Source organism: Nannobrachium achirus, assembly GCF_963921795.1.
Source record: "Nannobrachium achirus genome assembly, chromosome: 12".
Taxonomy (NCBI): Eukaryota; Metazoa; Chordata; class Actinopteri; order Myctophiformes; family Myctophidae; genus Nannobrachium; species Nannobrachium achirus.
The window spans coordinates 25,260,371-25,278,814 of NC_137832.1; the positions used below are offsets into that span (position 1 = coordinate 25,260,371).

Here is an 18,444-nt window from a genome sequence, read left to right on the forward strand (position 1 = left end):
TTGCCTGACAACCAGTTCTCCTTTCTTGAACAGACCCTATTTCTATGTACATTTTTATGACAGGTTTCAAATTGACATTGACAAATTAGGTATGATTTACACTGAATTGATATGAAATATCAGCTTAGACAGGTTGATAAACTAATTTGAAAAAGAACAGCAGGTAAAATGAGACGAGTTAAATCTATCCTCCCTTACATTTTTATAGCTTCGCACAAATTGATTGCTTCTGTCGATGTATCCACATGCTTGGATGTGTGTGTATTTTTGTTGTGTGTGAGTGTGCGTCTTCATCTTCAAATAGGCATCCATTATTTATCTAAAGGAGCTTGATCTCTCTCTACCCCTGGGAATAACTAAGTGTGATTAATATTGATAAGTAGTGCCATGCGAGTGTCTGTGTATCAATGCTTTCAAGTATGTTTGCATCACTTTTCATTTCTCACAGCTTTTCGTTCAAGAGTAATAGAATATCCTTCATAATTTATCACCATTTCACCAACAAGAGGAATCAGTGATTAAAACAAAACATACCGGTACATGTACAGTACATGTATCCTAGATAGTTTTTTTTCCTGATGGTTGACTGACTATAAAATGGTGGTAAAAGGTCCTTTAGGCTTTGGAGAATATTTGAAATGTTTAAAAAAAAGAATTATGCATTTTGGCCAATTCCATTGCTTTCTAATTGCTAGTTATTAGGAGTGAGTGAAAACACACGATGTGCAATACTTTGTGCATCACTACAGTATCTTCCATATTCAGTATTGCAGCTCTTATATTCAATGCTCTAATCTAAACCCTAAACCCAACATGTTCTTTAAAGTTTAATACAGTTCCATTATTCTCTAATCCTACAACCCCACCCGTTCACTCAGATCAGCCAACACAGGGATGCCGACAGAACCCTCGCTAAAAAACCCAGGACAAAAATCCACTCGTCCTAGACAATCTGCCCTCCTGGCCCCCAAACTGTGGAATAAACTCCTTGTCGCACTTAGAACTACAGACTCACTCCCTAGCTTACCCCGTGGACTGAATCTAAACCCATAGCTCTACTGTAACACTCCCCTTCCCTTGATGACCATACATGAAGCTACATAGCATTTTTAGGTTTTAGAAACGTTTTTTACTGATTAGGTTCGTGTTCTACCTATGATATTATTTTTCTAGATTGATATTCCTGTGCATTTGTTATATTGTTGTTGATGTACTGACATATTATCTTGCTTATTATATTGATGTATTACCTGTTTATTCTAAGTTGCTTTGGATTAAAAGCATCTGCTAAATTCCTAACTGTAATCGTGTAGCAGGCATGAGCGGGTGACAGCAGTGCAAGGGTGAAACAGGGAAGAAGACAAACAAACACAGAGGATGAACAGAGGAGATGCTACGACCAGGACCAGATGTAATGGTGGTGATGGTGGAGGTTGCAGCAAGTGTTTTATTATCTCACACCTACCATGCATGCATTTAGACCCAGGAGTCAACAGGCTGGGGCTTGACTTCACAAGCATCCACCAGACTGACCGTAGGCCTGTTGCTCCTGATATAGTGTTTCCTATTTGTGTCATTCTGTGGCCAAGGGAGGAGTTAAAACAAACACACAAACAAAGAGCAAAACAAAAAGGGAGAAAAAAAAAGGTCAATAAACTCCATTAACACACAAACGGGATCGGAGAGGCCAGTGTTAGTTCCTTGCTTTAAGAAAAATCAAAACGTGAGAATAGTGATCATCAACCAGCAAACCGATACATGCAAATCGGAAAGGAGGGGAAAGAGGTTTTATGCAGCCAAGTTGCATTCAAAGAAAGTGCAACAGCTCTGGGGGTGTAGAGACAGTAGATTTAGACTGAAAACAGACTGGGTGGACTGAACATTTTGAATCAAACTCTATAATTTTGTTATAGAATTTCCTCTTTAAAAATATCTGTATACAGTAGCTTAAATAAAGAAACATATCCTCAAACTATAGTGTAATCTCTGAAAATCACAAGTTGCTAAATCATTTATAGAAGTTTATGCGTAGGGTCTGAATAGAGTCAGGAGATGCAGTCAAGTATAACACAAAATAATAAATAACATGAACTGAGAAATAACACTGACATTCAAATCTTCTTTAGTAGTTTTTTAGATGTCTTCTGATATTAATTAATATAACATTATATATCAATACTCCACTCACTGGCCATAAAGAATTTGCACAAGTACTACTGCATATGTAACCAAGGTCAGACTTCCGCTGCGGACGTTATCCTGCGACACACTCTGTTTGAGTCCTGGCCACCATTTAGATGACTGGCCTTGAAGACAGAGAGCTACTCGATAATGCTGTTTTTCCAGCAGCTATGCTAGGTTGTCTCTGTTACGAGCTGGGCTTCAATGCTTTTAATCAGCTTCAGATTAATTACTTCCCAACCGCAAAAAGCTTAAAGTCAATTATCTGGCCGCTTTGAGGCTCAGAGACTGCCTCAAATGCCTCAGAGGCACTGGTGACATTATAAAGCGCAGGAGAACATTGTGGCTCTTTAAGGGCTCACGGTAATTAAGGCTTTGTAATGAGGCCCACTGTAAATAAATGGGACAATGGTTTTATCGAGGAGAGAGACAAGAAGGACACATAGTATAGGCAGAAGAAATATAGATAGATAGTAGACAGACAGACAGAGAGAGCGATAGACAGAAATAGAGAGAGACAGAAAGATTTGGAGCTATAATAGTGTTTGGGAGAGACAGAAAAACGGACAATAAGACCTCAACCAACTCTAATATTTGATCTATTATTACCCTTTCTCAGTTCATGTACTGTACAGTATGTGTGTGTGTGCGTGCGGTGTGATGTCTGACCACGTACCTTTAAGGGCTCTCTTTCTGTCAGGTCCACTGTGCTGTCTCCTGTCTTGTACTTGCAGTCTTTGTCTCTCTGGTCGATGGTGGAGTACCCGTCTAATGAGGTCAGAGAACAACCAGGTGCTTATTACACATGACAGCCAACCACAGACTGCTTCCACTTCTTGGGTTGGAATAAAAACTGGGGAAAAAAATCTCTAAAGCATTCGCTTTACTCTGTACCAAGTGCAAGGCATGTGGGATTTACAGCATCTTAGTGTCAGAAGATTTTACTAAACTGACTTCATACTTTGGGTCTCTCATTGTTATTCTATGTTGTCTCGTGGCAAAATTCCTAGCATCCATCTGGCACTTACAGTACAGCAAGAGGGCTAATACAAACCATGAAATGCACTGGAAAATTGACCAAATGTGCTCTCTCTCTCTCTCTCTCTCACACACACACACACACACACACACACACACACACACACACACGCACACGCACACGCACACAAATGCGTGATTGGGTGCACAGTGCACACACACATCCATCTACCGTGGCTAGTAGGAGGAACACTCGAGTCGCAAGTCGGCAGAAGAGATTGGAAAGATTGGAAGACACTTTATCCACCCAGTTGTGCCATATAAATGGCTGTATCAGACAAATAACTGAAAAGTAACAATCCCGAGCGCTTCTTTTAGATTTTGTGTTAAAATACACAGGGACTTTATCAAGTCTCTAGGACCCAAGGGTCATTAAAAGTAGAGTTTCACTTCAAGCGTAAAAAAAGAAATAGAGCAAAACTGCTTCTCTCATGGTCTGCCATTATTATCCATTATTGAATTTTTTACAGAAGATGAATCAATGAAATAATCAGGGCAAAAACCTCACTCTCCCCTTTGATATTTTATGCATGTATTTATTATTCATTATTGAACCAGAGAGCCGCCCACATGTTCTGGTGTTCCAAGCTCTTTAACGAAGGCCCAGTTTTGTACCAACATCTTGTCAAAAGAGGGGTCTTGCATACAGCATCAAAAGACCGTCTTGTTTGAAAGTAAATCGTTGCAATTTGAAAAGATTATAGAAGGAATTTCTGCTGGTTTGAAAGAGGGGGGAAAAACGTATTGGTAATGGTGAACAGCTGGTAAAAGAAAGGTATAAAAAGAAGTGGGGTTCAGAGAGAGTCCTGCTGGGTTTCCATTCTAGCCTTCTAATCAGGGACTAATTGAGACTTGGGACACAGCAGATAACTCTGGAAGGATAGAAATCCTGAAGTAGTCTACTGTAGGTCCCCAGGACTAGAGAAGTGACAACCTCGGACTTGGGGAAAGGTGAGAGAGAGAGAAAGAGAGATCTACATCCCGATTGGCTAAGGATTTGGTCATGCAAACTGTTCCTCTTACCTGGACCGAGCTCGTCCATAGGTATCATATCACCGCTGCCACATTTCCTGGAGCCTGAAAAGCATTCATATGCTATTTGTACAAAAAGCAGCAGCACACACACCCAGGGGTGTCGCACCAAATTATGGGCCCTGGGTACAAGGATTCACTGCGGTCCCCCAATGAATGTTCTTCATAGGGGGAGGGGGTTTAATCCATTTAGACGCATTATTACGCATTATTATGTGCTTTAAATATTGAAAAATAGCAGATATACAAGCTCACAGCACGGCACAGAGTGCCGCGCTGCAAGCTTGTAGATCTGCTATTTTTGAAAAATCGTGAAAAATAATATTTTTTGAAAAAACGATGTTTCTGTCAGTGGTGCTCAAACCTTTTCATGTGAAGGACCCCCAACATGATGTATTTGTGTATTTGGCCATGGACCCCCATCTCAAAATATTTCACTCCAGGGACCCCCAGAAGCAAAATTTTAGTTACAAATGTTCGCTTAAAAAATACATATATTCAAAGATTTGCACACACTTTCACGACTTTTCAAAAATAGCAGATAGATCTACAATGCTATTTTTCAATAGCTAAAGTATAAAATAGTTAAGGCCCCTCCACCTTGGGCCCTAGTAACTCAGTCCCACTTCCCCCCCCCCCCCCCCCCCCCCCCCCCCCCTTGTGACGCCCCGGAGCGCACACACACCACAAACCGAGTCTCTGCCAACATTGTGCTGCTTTTCAGGCCAATGATTTCTCATCCAATGCTTGAATAATGCATGTTGAAAAGTGGGCAGAAACGAGAGCCACGGTTCATGTGTATGCATATGCTGGCAAGAATAGAGAAAAAGTCAAAAGGGCAAAAACTGGAAGGATTAAAATGCTGATATGCCTGTCGACTCCTCTTTTGATAACGATGTTTGCTGTTAGATGGGCCATTGTGATTCTGTTATACCGCCCGTATCACTGTCGTCAGAGAAAAACTCGTAACTTATCACCTCCTACATAATTCTAGTTTGTTCTCTGAATTCTTTGAATGTTACTTGTTTATTAATACTGTATTCAGGGTGGATAAAGCATTTTCAACCATTTTTCTTTACTTTTAGGTTTGTGTAGGTACTGGCACAACACATTTAATGAGTAAAACCATAGATATAAAAGTATAGATAGATCATAAGAAGCCACAAAGTCACCTTTCATAGCTTGTTGCTATGGACACCATAACATATTCATATTGAACAAACATATTGTGGAGGCCAGCGTTAATCGATGAATTCCTCTTCCATGTTTGACACCAGTATGAATGGAAATGATCTGTTCTTTACATTTATTTCTATATTCTAGGTGAAAAGCATTAAAAACCCAACACTCCCAACGAAAGGTTTTGATCCGCTTCAGAGGCAGTCCACTCTCTTCTCGAGTCACCCAGTAGAGGGACATCGGGTTCAATCACCACACAGTAGATGAAAGCAATGTGGTGAACATCGCTGCCAGAATGGTCATAAGAGAACATGAACATACAATACCTCCTCAAACTACAGTAGTCTGACCTTCACATATGTACGCACATGCACGCACGCACACACACACACACACATACAACACGTGTTCACGAATGCTCACACAACCTATAGTTAATGTTAAAGTTTGTATGTGGGAACCTACGATAGTTGGATTATGCAGAAGTCACACCCATCTGTTGATCTACTGAAGCATAAAAAAAACCAAATACACACACACACACACACACACGCTCACGCACACGCACACGCGCGCACACACACACACACACACACACACACACACACACACACACACACACACACACACACAGAGCAAGAGCCCTGGTGTCATGAAGAGAGGACTGTGAGTATCCAGGAGGCTCACTTGCTGCGGCTGACTGACCTTGATTCTTCTCCATCAGGGGCAGAGTTGTGTCATCATAGCCCGGCTTGCCATTCTTAGTAGCTTTAGGCGTGGTTGATACTGTGGGCTAAAAGGAGAGAGAGCATGGTGAGAGCAGTTAGCCGTGTTGAATCGGTTCATCACAAGAGTTACCTGCCACAGTAGTGTATACTGCTTTCCAATTCAGTACGCTACTTTAAAAGCCATTTAGGCACTAAACGCAAATCTGTATCACTTTAGATTTGAACCGCTTTAACCATTATTTTATGCTTTAACTATTATAAAATAGCAGATATGCAAGCTCATAGCACGGCACCGAGTGCCGCGCTGCGAGCTTGTAGATCTGCTATTTTTGAAAAATCGTGAACATTTGTGCAAGTCTTCGAATATTTTGGACCCAATTCCATAAATGTCTTCTAAATCCTTCTTCTACTTTTTCATGTCAAGGACCACCAAAATAACATGTATTTGGCCGCGGACCTCTAGCTCAAAATATGTCCTTCCAGGCACCACCCCGAAACAAATATTTGAGTTACAAATGTTCGCTTTTAAAAAGATATATTCAAAGACTTGATTTTTCAGAAATAGCAGATCTACAAGCTCGCAGCACGGCACTCGGTGCCGTGCTATGAGCTTGTATATCTGCTATTTTTTCAGTAGTTAAAGCATAAAATAATTCTAGGCCTAAATGGGTTTAATTAAGAGTGTAAATGAAATGCCTGAAATGAAGGAACGAATGGTAATGTTGTTGTGTGAAAACCTGCTTCTGAAAGAGGCCTTCTGTTGTGCTGGTACCTGGAAGTGGCTCTTGTTCCATCCGTCCTTGGTCAGGGCGTTCCTCAAGTCTTTGTAGCTCCACACCGTTTGCAACACATGGGACGCAGCCTTTGTTTCACGTGCCGATTGGCTGAGAGACAGGAGAAAGAGAGACACATCAAGAAAACACCAAGAAAGGAAGTATGGCAGGTAAATAAACGAAAAGAATAACCGGAGCAATTAAACTCTGAGCCTCTGAAAGTGACAGTTGGCTGGCTGGCAGTAATAGCTAGCCGGGTTCCCACTCCAATCAATCTCTTTATTCTAACGACGCGGAATTCCTGAGTGGCCCTGGGGTCTCTCTTTTAATTCACAGCCAGACAAACACACATTTCCTTTCATTAGCTACCTCTGAGCCACTGGTGTTAATTACACGGGGGAGCGCTCGCACTTCAAAAGGGAAGCCAATCTTGAAAAGGGCAAGGGAAAACACAGCGATTGGTCTTAACTGAAGTATGTATATTCATGCCAGCGAAGGCTGCTCTTCATATGATCAATAGTTTGGATGCCGAAGGATGAAGCGTTTGAAGAGTGCTCTTGATCTTAAATTATAACTAAAATCAGGGACGCCCGTCACATACAGTAGCATGGTCACAAGGCACCATATGCAAATGTTGTGAAAACATACAGCGGACGGATAAGCACATGCATGCTGCATTCGGAGGCACTGTGTAATGTTTACCTTCTGTCAAATGCTCTACAGCTATCTTGTAAAGCATCTTAAATTAGGATTAAACTAAATTAGTATTTTACCGTGTAGTGTAAGCACCTGCTGCAGTGGTTAAGAGTGCATGCCCATGTCAGTTGTTAACAGCCTAAATGAACAGGTGGTGGGCTGTGAAGGCTTGCATAAGCTCAGCGTTCTTAGAATACAGGAAAGCTGTAACCCACCCTGGGCCATTAAACAGCAATTATAATGTGTTCCATGCATGTTTAATACATACGTAGGGGCTAATTGCATTCAAGGTAAAAACTAAAATCATGTAAAATGGCTGTGATACAGTATAGTGCCATGTTTGTGATGCAATCTGGTCAACCCATATGATTCCATAATGTAATGTAATTAATCTCTGTTTTGATGCCAGCTAACACGCTAAAATCAACGTAAAAACACTTTCACAAGCCACTTTATACGGTGGTCCACCAAACATACTGCACAGTAAGTACTCAAGCATTAGCTCTGAAGCCCCATTTCCACTGCAGGGCCAACCCAGAACTAGAACCAGAACTTTCCAGAACCAAGAACTTTCAAGAACCTGTGAAGTTCCAGGACCAAGTTCTGCTTTTGATTCCATATAACCAGAACTAACCGGGAAGGTTCCAAAAAAAGAACTAAAGTTTAGTTCTACCTCAGGAGCAGGACCTAAAAAAGGTTCCAGGAATCTTGTCTGGAACCAGGGCGTACACAATGGAAACAAAACCATAACCAAAAAAATAGGCTCAGGTTCCTGAACGTTCTGGTTCCACCTTGCAGTGGAAAAGGGGCTTATATATAATTAACCATTCATTCTTCTCTTACCCTAAGCTCCACAACACACTAGATAAAACTTGACTGATATAGCTCTGATAAGAGTTATGCCATCTGATGATATCTCAGTGCCTTTCATCTCTGGCCCCTTCCTACCTGGTTCTGTTGATCGCCACCAGCTTCTCGATGGCTTGGGCCTGGATGAGGGAGCGAGCGTTCTCGGAGCTGTCGGTGACAATCTCATGGATGGTGTTGAGGATAGCTACCACCGTGTCCTCCTCCAGGTTCTTGGCTGGCCGCTGCTGACCGCTGGGTAGATTAGTCACCAAGTCCCTCATAGCATAACTCCCTGCATGTGGAACAGAAAATACGTTTGTCTTCCATTAAGCGCCTTCCAGGAGGTACGCGGTCACCGCGGGGGCTCCCGCTAGGATCAGCGGGGGCCACGCCGCGGTGAGACACAAACACACTCGCTCAGCGAGTAAACGCAGCGCGGTATTTCACAAAGATGACCACAATCCAGCTCTCGCCGCCCGCGGGTACATGCACAAACGAGCACGCCCGTGGGGATTTCACGGGAACGCGCCCGCCCCTAAACTTCTCCGTGTGGCCAAAATAACCGCCCGCCTCTCATTGAAAATTAATTACTAGCATGCGGTGACCGCGTACAGTCTGGAAGGCGCTTTATTCTTACATTGGCTCCAAGTAGTGGATAACAGCAGACATCAGCTACATTTCTAAGATGAAAAACATCAAAGTGATTGATAATGCCTCCTGCTGTTGTTTAAACCATTAGAGCAACGTGTGCCAATCCTGTTGGAGCATTATAAAGTATCATTGCATACATAATCTAATGTGATGCAGTTTACTGAATATTCATAGTATGAAAAGAACAAAGGCATCATTAGGCATTAGAGAAAATGACAGACAGTGTGTTTGTTCAGTGCATTCACTGCCGGTCCTACCAATCAGGTCTTTGTTGCGGCGATCGATGGAGAGGTTGCGCAGTGCGATGGCCACAGCCCGGACCACCTTGTCAGAGTCAGAGCGCAGCAGCTCCACCAGGATGGGGAGACCCTTCTCCTTACGCACCGTGGCACGAATGTAGTTGGACCACTGAAAGAGACGAGGGGAGGCCATAACATGTCATTTAAGGTAGTGGTTCCCCCAAATTATTTTGGGTGGGTCCACATATGATTAACTTATGTGCAGCATTGTTTTCTCCCTCAACAGTAAACAAACCAACATAAAGTTTAAGTGTATAGAGGGTAGTTAATACCTCTAAAATGACAAATTAAACATTGGCCAAATTGTCAAATATTAGAGGCAGAAATTGTGAAATAATAGCCGATCTATGAGCATGTAGATCTGCTATTTTCACAATAGAACCGTGTTATACAAAATTGTAATGCCTCAACTCTTAGTGCTCGTCAGGGTGGGGCTGGGGGGTCCCCAGTTAAAATATGATTATTTCGGGGGTTGCGGCCTGAAAAGGTTGAGAACCACTGATTTAAGACTCAGGTGGTCACTCTAATTCTGTGAAAGACCACCTCCTTTCTCAGATAATCAGCTAAAAACATATCACACATTGTGATCTCATGTCACAAGCTTATATGGTCTGTGATTATATTATCAATGGCAATACCATCTGGCAATACCATGCTTCATCACTCATCTTGTACTTTTGGCCACTAAGCAGCTCGTCTGGACCAATTAGATGTAAAGTTTATTGCGGAATTGTTCCACATGCAAAGCTGTTGAGGGATATTAAGTGTCTCCACAAAAGATTGCTATTATTAATTGGAATGACACACTCACACATACTGTACATGGACACATGCCCACACGTAAATCGTGTTGCTCATTGACTCGTTGTTGCTCATTTTATTTATAATTTTAATTGACTTGTTTTAATTAAGTAATACTACAAGTTGCAACACTGGCGAATATTATTATCAAATTATTATTACTACATGAATACAGTACTTTGTACAGTGTTACACCCAACACTGCCAGACATCCATCTGCATGTTCTCTGAGATGGGCAAACACACAAACAAAAACAGACAGACATACAGTCAGTAAATACAGTATCATAAGACAGCAGGGTGCCAAGTAACAGCGGCTCTATGGGCTTCCCTCAAATCCAAAATATCACTCCACAGGGTCCTTAATGGACAAGTGATGTAATTTGTTTCAGTTTAAACATCAATGAATTCTTCCTCACATTTTTTGTGATGCAATATATTAAGCGTGGCTTTGACTTGAAAGCCCTTCTCCGCCAAGCAATGGTACCCCCTGAGATGTAATTAGCAAAGGGACATGCAACAGCTCAGCCAGCAGGTGGCAGCAGAGAGCCTTGGAAAACAAGGTTGACCAGGCCTAGTGGCTAAGAAGCAAAAGACATGCAAAGAATTAGGAAGATTTCAAGCAAACAGCCCCAGACATCCTCAAAGGCAGAAATGAGCAGCTATGTCCAACTCCATGATGCAATAGCGTGAAGGAATAGACCAGACCTACATGCGCCCTGGCATTCTAACTAGCTTCCATCAAGATAAAAGACACCACAGAGGAGAGGAGTCCATTAATAGCTCAAAAGTCTATGAATTCAAATTCATTGCATACATATGCAGGGGCGTCACAAGGGGTAGGAAAGTGGGACTGAGTTGCTGGGGCCCAAGGTGGAGGGGCCCTAATAACTTTATCTATTGAAAAATAGCAGATATACAAGCTCACAGCGCGGCACCGAGTGCCGCGCTGCAAGCTTGTAGATCTGCTATTTTTGAAAAGTTGTGAAAATGTGTGAAAATCTTTGAATATATGTATTTTTTAAGCGAACATTTCTAACTCAAATTTTGCTTCTGCGGGTCCCTGGAACTAAATATTTTGAGATCGGGGTCCGTGTCCAAATACATATCATCTTGGGGGTCGTTGACATAGGTTTCTTGCACACATTTTCACGATTTTTCAAAAATAGCAGTTATACAAGCTCGCAGCGCGGCACTCGGTGCCGCGCTGTGAGCTTGTATATCTGCTATTTTTCAATAGTTAACATTCATGGGGGGCCCGCAGTGAATCCTTGTACCTAGGGCCCAGAATTTGGTGTGACGCCCCTGTACATATGGCCTTGGTGCAAAGAATAAAATGCAAAGCTAGACAAAGTATCCTCTGTATTCATTTAAGTGCCTGAAGATATTGACAAGGAAATGTCAGAGCATTGCCGACACTGATAAGTGCAAAGTGACAAAATGATATGATTAAAATATTATATAATGTGACATTTGTGCTAGCACTGGCATGCTAGTGGTCCTCAAGGGCTTGAAATGCAGCTGAAAACACTAAAAGCCTAAGTGACCATTGCTGCCCCATGTGCGATGCAGAAATTAGCACCTAACAACTATTGTTCCGCGCTAATAATTCACAGCTGCCCGCAGCCAAATGCATTCTCCCTGGCTCTAATTGGAATAAATGGCTATAGTGTTTCAGGTTCATTTTCCAAAATAAACAGCTATAAAATAAACATTTGTACCTAACCTTTATTTAATCAAGGTATGCCTAAAGGTTTGGAAAATATCCACATACTGTTGGACATCAGCAGCGTCAACTATAAATATTGCAGGCGCGGTACACAACCGAAACTGTGAAATCCCAGACTTAGTTTGAGTCTTTGTCAGTGTCCAATGTTTATCTTAAAAGACAGAGAAAATAGGCGATCTACAAGCTCACAATGTGTCGCATGGCAACGTGAGCTTGTACTGTAAGTCGGCACTTTTTGAATCCCGCCCCCGACAACCCCAAGTTACAATAAAAAATAAATAAAACTAACCCAAACTTATCAAAACGAAACTAAAAACAAGGCTTTTCACAAAAAAAGCAAACCCGCTTTAAAAACAAACAAAAATTGGAAACATCAAGTCAAAAACTAGAAATACTATTCCTACAAAACAGTGTGGGCTCGCATGGAACACCATGTATGGGCATAACGATCTACCCTTTGGCTGCTCCTCATTGGCTTTGTACTGTCTGTAATTTCTTTGAGGAGAATAACCCTGGTCTATAAAGTGTTGGTATAACATACTGATACAACATACTGATGGTCTCGAGTACATGTGTTGTTGTTATTTATATCAGGTAGCACTTGTTGGTGGTGAGGTCAGCAAGAACGCTGCTCCTCATTGGCTAAGGGCCCTGCCTTTGTACTGTCGGTAATTTCTTTGAGGAGAATAAACATGACATATAAAGATTTGGTATAACATACTGGCCTTTCAGCGAGCCCACATTTAAGCTGTTATTAATAAGGTTGCCGCCCACTGGCCCCTGAACTCACAGTCCACTGTCCAGCGCTGAGGTTCTGCAGGGCACCGGCCGCGGCCTCCAGGGTGTTGTAGTTCTGGCTTTCTGTCAGCAGTGACAGGTAGAGACGCACCACCTCTGGTTGATACAGCAACTCAAAGCCTACAGGGAGACAAGATACGCAACCACACACGCAAGCACGCATGCACACACACAGACACATACACGGGAGACACACACACAAAACACACACTGTTAGGCTCACTGGGAGAGATAGACAGGCCAATTAGAGCCAGTGAAGCTAGTGCCAGTAACTGGAGATTATCTCACCCCGTGGGGAGAGTGAGAGTGTGTTGTCTGGAACGTGAGGAAAGGTTCGACTTTTGCCATCTGCACCATGTGCTCCCACACACAGCGCTGTAATGTTTAAAAACTGAATTTGTGGTTAATTTTCATGTAAGGGACAGAGGTTGTGGACAACAGACAGAGAGAGATAGAATGGTGATTGGTGATTAGGGATATTTCTTTATAAACAGATGTAGCATTCCACTAGAAATAGTCCATCTAGACAGGAGGTTTATATGGCGGGCTCCATAAGTTTCTCAAACTTTCAAATTTCAAGGTCTCCCCTTAACTCTGACAGTGTACACATGGAACCAAATGGACCCATCAGGGTCCATTTTGTTCCATGTGTACACTGTCAGAGTTAGGGTCCATTTAGGTCCATTTAGACCCCGCTTAAGGAACCCACAGAGTCCCTGGAATCCACTTTGAGAAACACTGCCATAAGATATTCCCAAACTGTGAGACTTTACACTTCTCTTAGATGTACATTATGCCACAGCAAAGGGTAGAATTGAGAAAGGGAATGAGGAAGAGAGAGATAGAGAGAGAGAGAGATAGAGAGAGAGAGAGAGAGAGAGAGAGAGAGAGAGAGAGAGAGAGAGAGAGAGAGAGATGGAGAGAGAGAGCGAGAGAGAGAGAGAGGGAGAGAGAGAGAGAGAGAGAGAGAGAGAGAGAGAGAGAGAGGGACAGCGAAACAGAGATGAATTAAAACAAATGTATTTATCGAGTCGCTGTTACAACAACACAAGTTCAATACAAACTGCTTTACACGGCAATAAAACAATCCAAGGAGACAAACATTTCAATTAAGACCCGAGAGAGGAAAAACACAAGCGAATGTAAATGTTAAGACGTGGGCTCCCCTCACACCGCTGAAGGTCATCTGCAAGCCCTGCTCTCACCTCTCTGGAGAGACTCTCTGCTCACGTTCTACACAGCATAATACTGCTCTCAGCCCACTCTCGCTCCCAGAGAAATCTCTGTGGATTTCTTAAGGCTTGAACAAAACTATTGCATTCGTATTTCAGAGCTTCTGCAAGCACACTGTGACACGGATCCACCGTCTATTTGGCCATATAAAAGCTCTGTTCATATACTATAATATGCTATGTGGGTGTTTAAGACTTAAGCTTTAGCGGCCCCATTCTGGGAGCAAACATTCGGTGAAAACAGCATTTACAAGGATACGTGTAAAAGTCACAGCAAGCTTTCAAAGATTATCATCCAAACATGCCAGCAGGCAAATGGAACCACAACTGTAAATACAATGCACTGTTACTGTAACAGCTCAGTCAATTTAACAATCAATATTATGTTCTTTAAAAGTCATAGAGAGAGGGAAAACATTGTTTCAACAACAGGGGACACTGTTCACGGGTTCAGCCTCTACAAGACTGGTGCTGTTGAGGTGTAGCTGAAATGTGGCTATCAAAAGCACATCTTTATTTCTGAACCAGCACACAATCCCAAATCATCCTCATCCTCTAGGATCAAACTAAAGAACCACTTGATCTTCTCATGCTATCTGAAGATTGCATTTACAAAGCTCTGTTAGAGAAACCTCGTAGTATGAGACAGAGATACAGTGAACATACAGGGAACAAAATCATTTGATGGATGCTCTATGGTTCATGGAAGTAACAATTTATGTTACGGAGACGTTAAAGAATTACATTTGACCCTATTCTATAGATTACAATTAAAATTGGCTAAATGGAAGACGGCATGCGGGTAGGTAGGCGAGCGAACCTCTGACGTCACCCTCATGACTCAGCCAGAACTATACCAGTAAGACTCCCTAATCGGGAGATAAGCGACCAACGGTCGCTTATCTCCCGAATAGGCCAAAAATAGGCCAAAAGTTTGTTTTACCAATTATCAAGACATACGGGCAGTTGACAGTTTGCCATGGTTACTCATTGAAGTTGAATCTCCATATATGGAGATAACCTACGCATCACACTAAGTCTGACCTCACCAGCCCATATTTGGGCATGAGCAACTTATGTCTCCATATATGGAGATATGATGACATCACACAGTCCTCAGCCGATGATGTGGCGTGATGTCATACAATACACAAACGAGCCCTACAGTATAAAGGGGCAATTATTGCCAGGAAAGAAGCATTTCTTCGACTTTTATGCCCATATATGGAGATCCCTAACAGAATCCCTTTCATGCCCATATATGGAGATCCCTAACAGAATCCCTTTTATGCCCATATATGGAGATCCCTAACAGCATCCCTTTTATGCCCATATATGGAGATCACTAACAGCTAACAGAATCCCTTTTATGCCCATATATGGAGATCCCTAACAGAATCCCTTTTATGCCCATATATGGAGATCCCTAACAGAATCCCTTTTATGCCCATATATGGAGATCCCTAACAGAATCCCTTTTATGCCCATATATGGAGATCCCTAACAGAATCCCTTGTATGCCCATATATGGAGATCCCTAACAGAATCCCTTTTATGCCCATATATGGAGATCCCTAACAGAATCCCTTTTATGCCCATATATTATGGAGAAATCCCTGCTCTGAGTATCTGACATCAGTGTGATGTCACCTGTTTATGCCCATATATGGAGATCCCTGCTCTGCGTATCTGGTTGCTATGGTAAACAGTTGGTTGCTAGGGTAAAAAAACATGGTTGCTATGGTAAACAGTTGGTTGCTAGGGTAAACAGTTGGTTGCTAGGGTAAAACCATGGTTGCTAAGGTGGTTGCTAACGTACACTAACAGACCAGCAACAACAGACTGTTGCCACAGCAACGTACACAAAGGTTTGTGTACACATGTGGTGTGATGTCATACTGATGCGGAGATATGAGAAGGGCAAAGGTGTGACGTGTGACGTGTGACGGACGGACGGCCGGTGGAGGTTTTCATAGTAAACTGCTCCCTGACGGTCGCAATAAGAAGTTCCCAATGCAGCGTTCCAATACGGAATGTGTTGTCTAACCTCAATATGTCGTCATGGCATCAGCAAACAAATCAGTCAGCTCCATATATGGGCATATATTGATGACATCAGGGATCTCAATACAGTATATGGGCATAAAAAGGACAAGGACTGACAGATACAGAGATCTCCATATAAGGGCATATCAGCATACCAATATATGGGCATATAACATCATGGATATCCATACATTGGCATAAAAGGGACAAGGACTGACAGATACAGAGAGCTCGATAGGCATAAAAAGGACAAGAACTGATAGATACAGAGATCTCCATATATGGGCATATCAGCATACCCATATATGGGCATATACTGATAACATCATGGATATCCATACATTGGCATAAAAGGGACAATGAAGATACAGAGAGCTCCATGGGCATAAAAAGTAGCCTGACACTTCAGTCCGCACATCACCCCCCCCTGCTGGTGGGTGGTTTGTAGTGTGGACTGAAGCTGCACACATTTTAATCTATTTCGAAGGCGCCCGAAGAGCGGGCGCATTGAATGGGCCAATCAGGGTTGTATGCTTGGGGCACGTGTGTGGCTGCTCCGGTCCCAGCCCCCTCCAAACAGAGCTCTTGAGCTCACGTAAGACTCACTTGTGGACTCTGATTGGTGTCCTCTGCCCACGTGAGAGTCTAGTGGACTCTGATTGGTCCGTGAAAACTGTCATGGCGGAGTCAGACTTGACTCGTATTATTTTAATAAACTATGAAATAGTGCCGTTTCTTCACGTTTTAATACCATTTTGCACTAACGTAAACATGCAGACATATAATATGTTATGAGAAATAACGTATTTTTGCAATGTCACGCCACGTCGCCGTCGCGCGTGTGTGTGTGTGTATGTGTGTGTGTGTGTGTGTGTGTGTGACGTCAATAGGCTTTAGCCCCCCCCCCGCCGAAATGGATTGTCTGCCCGGAATGTCAGACTCTCTCCCCCCACGTAGTGTGGTGTTGAGATGTCGGACGCTAGCAGTCAGGCAACATAAAAAGGACAAGAACTGATAGATACAGTCCAGAGATGAGATCTCCATATATGGGCATATCAGTCATATCAGCAGTGCAACGTAGGTGTGATTGTATGTGCATGAGAGTGCACGTGTGTCCCTTTATGCCCATATACAATAGGCATATAGAGGCAGATCCCTAACATCATCATTATGACTGGCCTACTGTACATTTACTCTGACAACGCTGAAGGTCATAGTACACAGTACCTGCTGACAACGGGTACTGCACTAGTACATTTCAGGAATCAGGACATCAGTTAAATGTTAATGCCACTGTAAATGATCAGGTAGCTGGTCATTAAAAAAGGCAAGAAACTTTAATGTAGTTATAGCATCAAATCATCCCACTAATTCTTGCGTGACCACGCATGCATAAATGTGTTCTTAGCTGTCTGAATAACTGTATTCCCTAATCTATTCAAAATCGCTCAATTATTGCGAGGATTGGTTGAATGAGGGAACAAAAGAGGGGCATTTCAAGGTCAACATCTGCGTTGTGTTAAACTGTGAGAATAAACAGGACACACTGGTAGGAAGAAAATACCTGTATATGAAATGTATTTTCAAGCTGTGTGGAACTGTGGAATGGAAGGAGAATGATCAACATCGGTCTGCCAGGAACACTAAAACGTTGAGCTGCCATTTGTGTCTCTAAATCTGCACCTCAGCCCCATAATTTGCAGACAGCGGAAGCTTGGATTGGCTGCACTTTGCTGGTGATTACCAGATTCAGGCACTCCAACATACTTATTTACACTCCAAACCCCCAGAGTTTGTCGCTCTGGAGTTTCCCTCCAAAAACCATGTAAGCCTATTTCTGTGTGTGCGCGTGTGTGTGTGTGTGTGTGTGTGTGTGTGTGTGTGTGTGTGTGTGTGTGTGTGTGTGTGTGTGTGTGTGTGTGTGTGTGTGCGTTCGTGCGTGCGTGCGTGTGTGCGTGCGTGCGCGTGTGCGTGCGTGCGTGTGTGTGAGAAAGAGGGGGGTTGTCAAGTTTGGGAGCAACACATTGTCCTCAGCTCTCACTGAGAATTCTCGACTTGAGATATACGTACAGTACCAGAATCTGAGAGTCAGTGAGCACCCATTTAGGCCTGAACACATTATTACGTAATATTTTATGCTTTAAATATTAAAAAAATAGCAGATAGAGCTGGTAGATCTGCTATTGTTGAAAAATCGTGAAAATTCATGCACATCTTTGAATATTTTGACCCGATTCTATAAAATCTTTGTCTTCTAAATCCTTCTAAGGTTTTTTTTTTTTCTTTTTTTTTTAACTATGTTTCTGTCAGTGTTTCTCAAAATGTTTCATGCCAAGGACCCCCAAAACTACATGTATTTGGCCACGGACCCCCATCTCAAAATATGTTGTTCCAGGCACCCCCCCATCTCAA

General features: G+C 42.5%; 1 protein-coding gene across 1 annotated transcript in view; it reads right to left on the minus strand.

Annotated features, from left to right (window-relative positions):
* The window catches only part of arvcfb (ARVCF delta catenin family member b), a gene marked incomplete at its 5' end in the record, with an annotated part of 181,166 nt that overhangs the window by 3,722 nt on the left and 159,000 nt on the right, over positions 1-18,444 (minus strand). Inside the window, 8 exons of the mRNA XM_080738997.1 lie at positions 1,466-1,578; positions 2,858-2,949; positions 4,243-4,296; positions 6,136-6,223; positions 6,931-7,042; positions 8,576-8,768; positions 9,385-9,535; positions 12,747-12,874. Coding sequence (XP_080595123.1) covers positions 1,477-1,578; positions 2,858-2,949; positions 4,243-4,296; positions 6,136-6,223; positions 6,931-7,042; positions 8,576-8,768; positions 9,385-9,535; positions 12,747-12,874 — 920 coding nt within the window. The 3' untranslated portion in view covers positions 1,466-1,476. The remainder of the gene's footprint in view (positions 1-1,465; positions 1,579-2,857; positions 2,950-4,242; positions 4,297-6,135; positions 6,224-6,930; positions 7,043-8,575; positions 8,769-9,384; positions 9,536-12,746; positions 12,875-18,444) is intronic.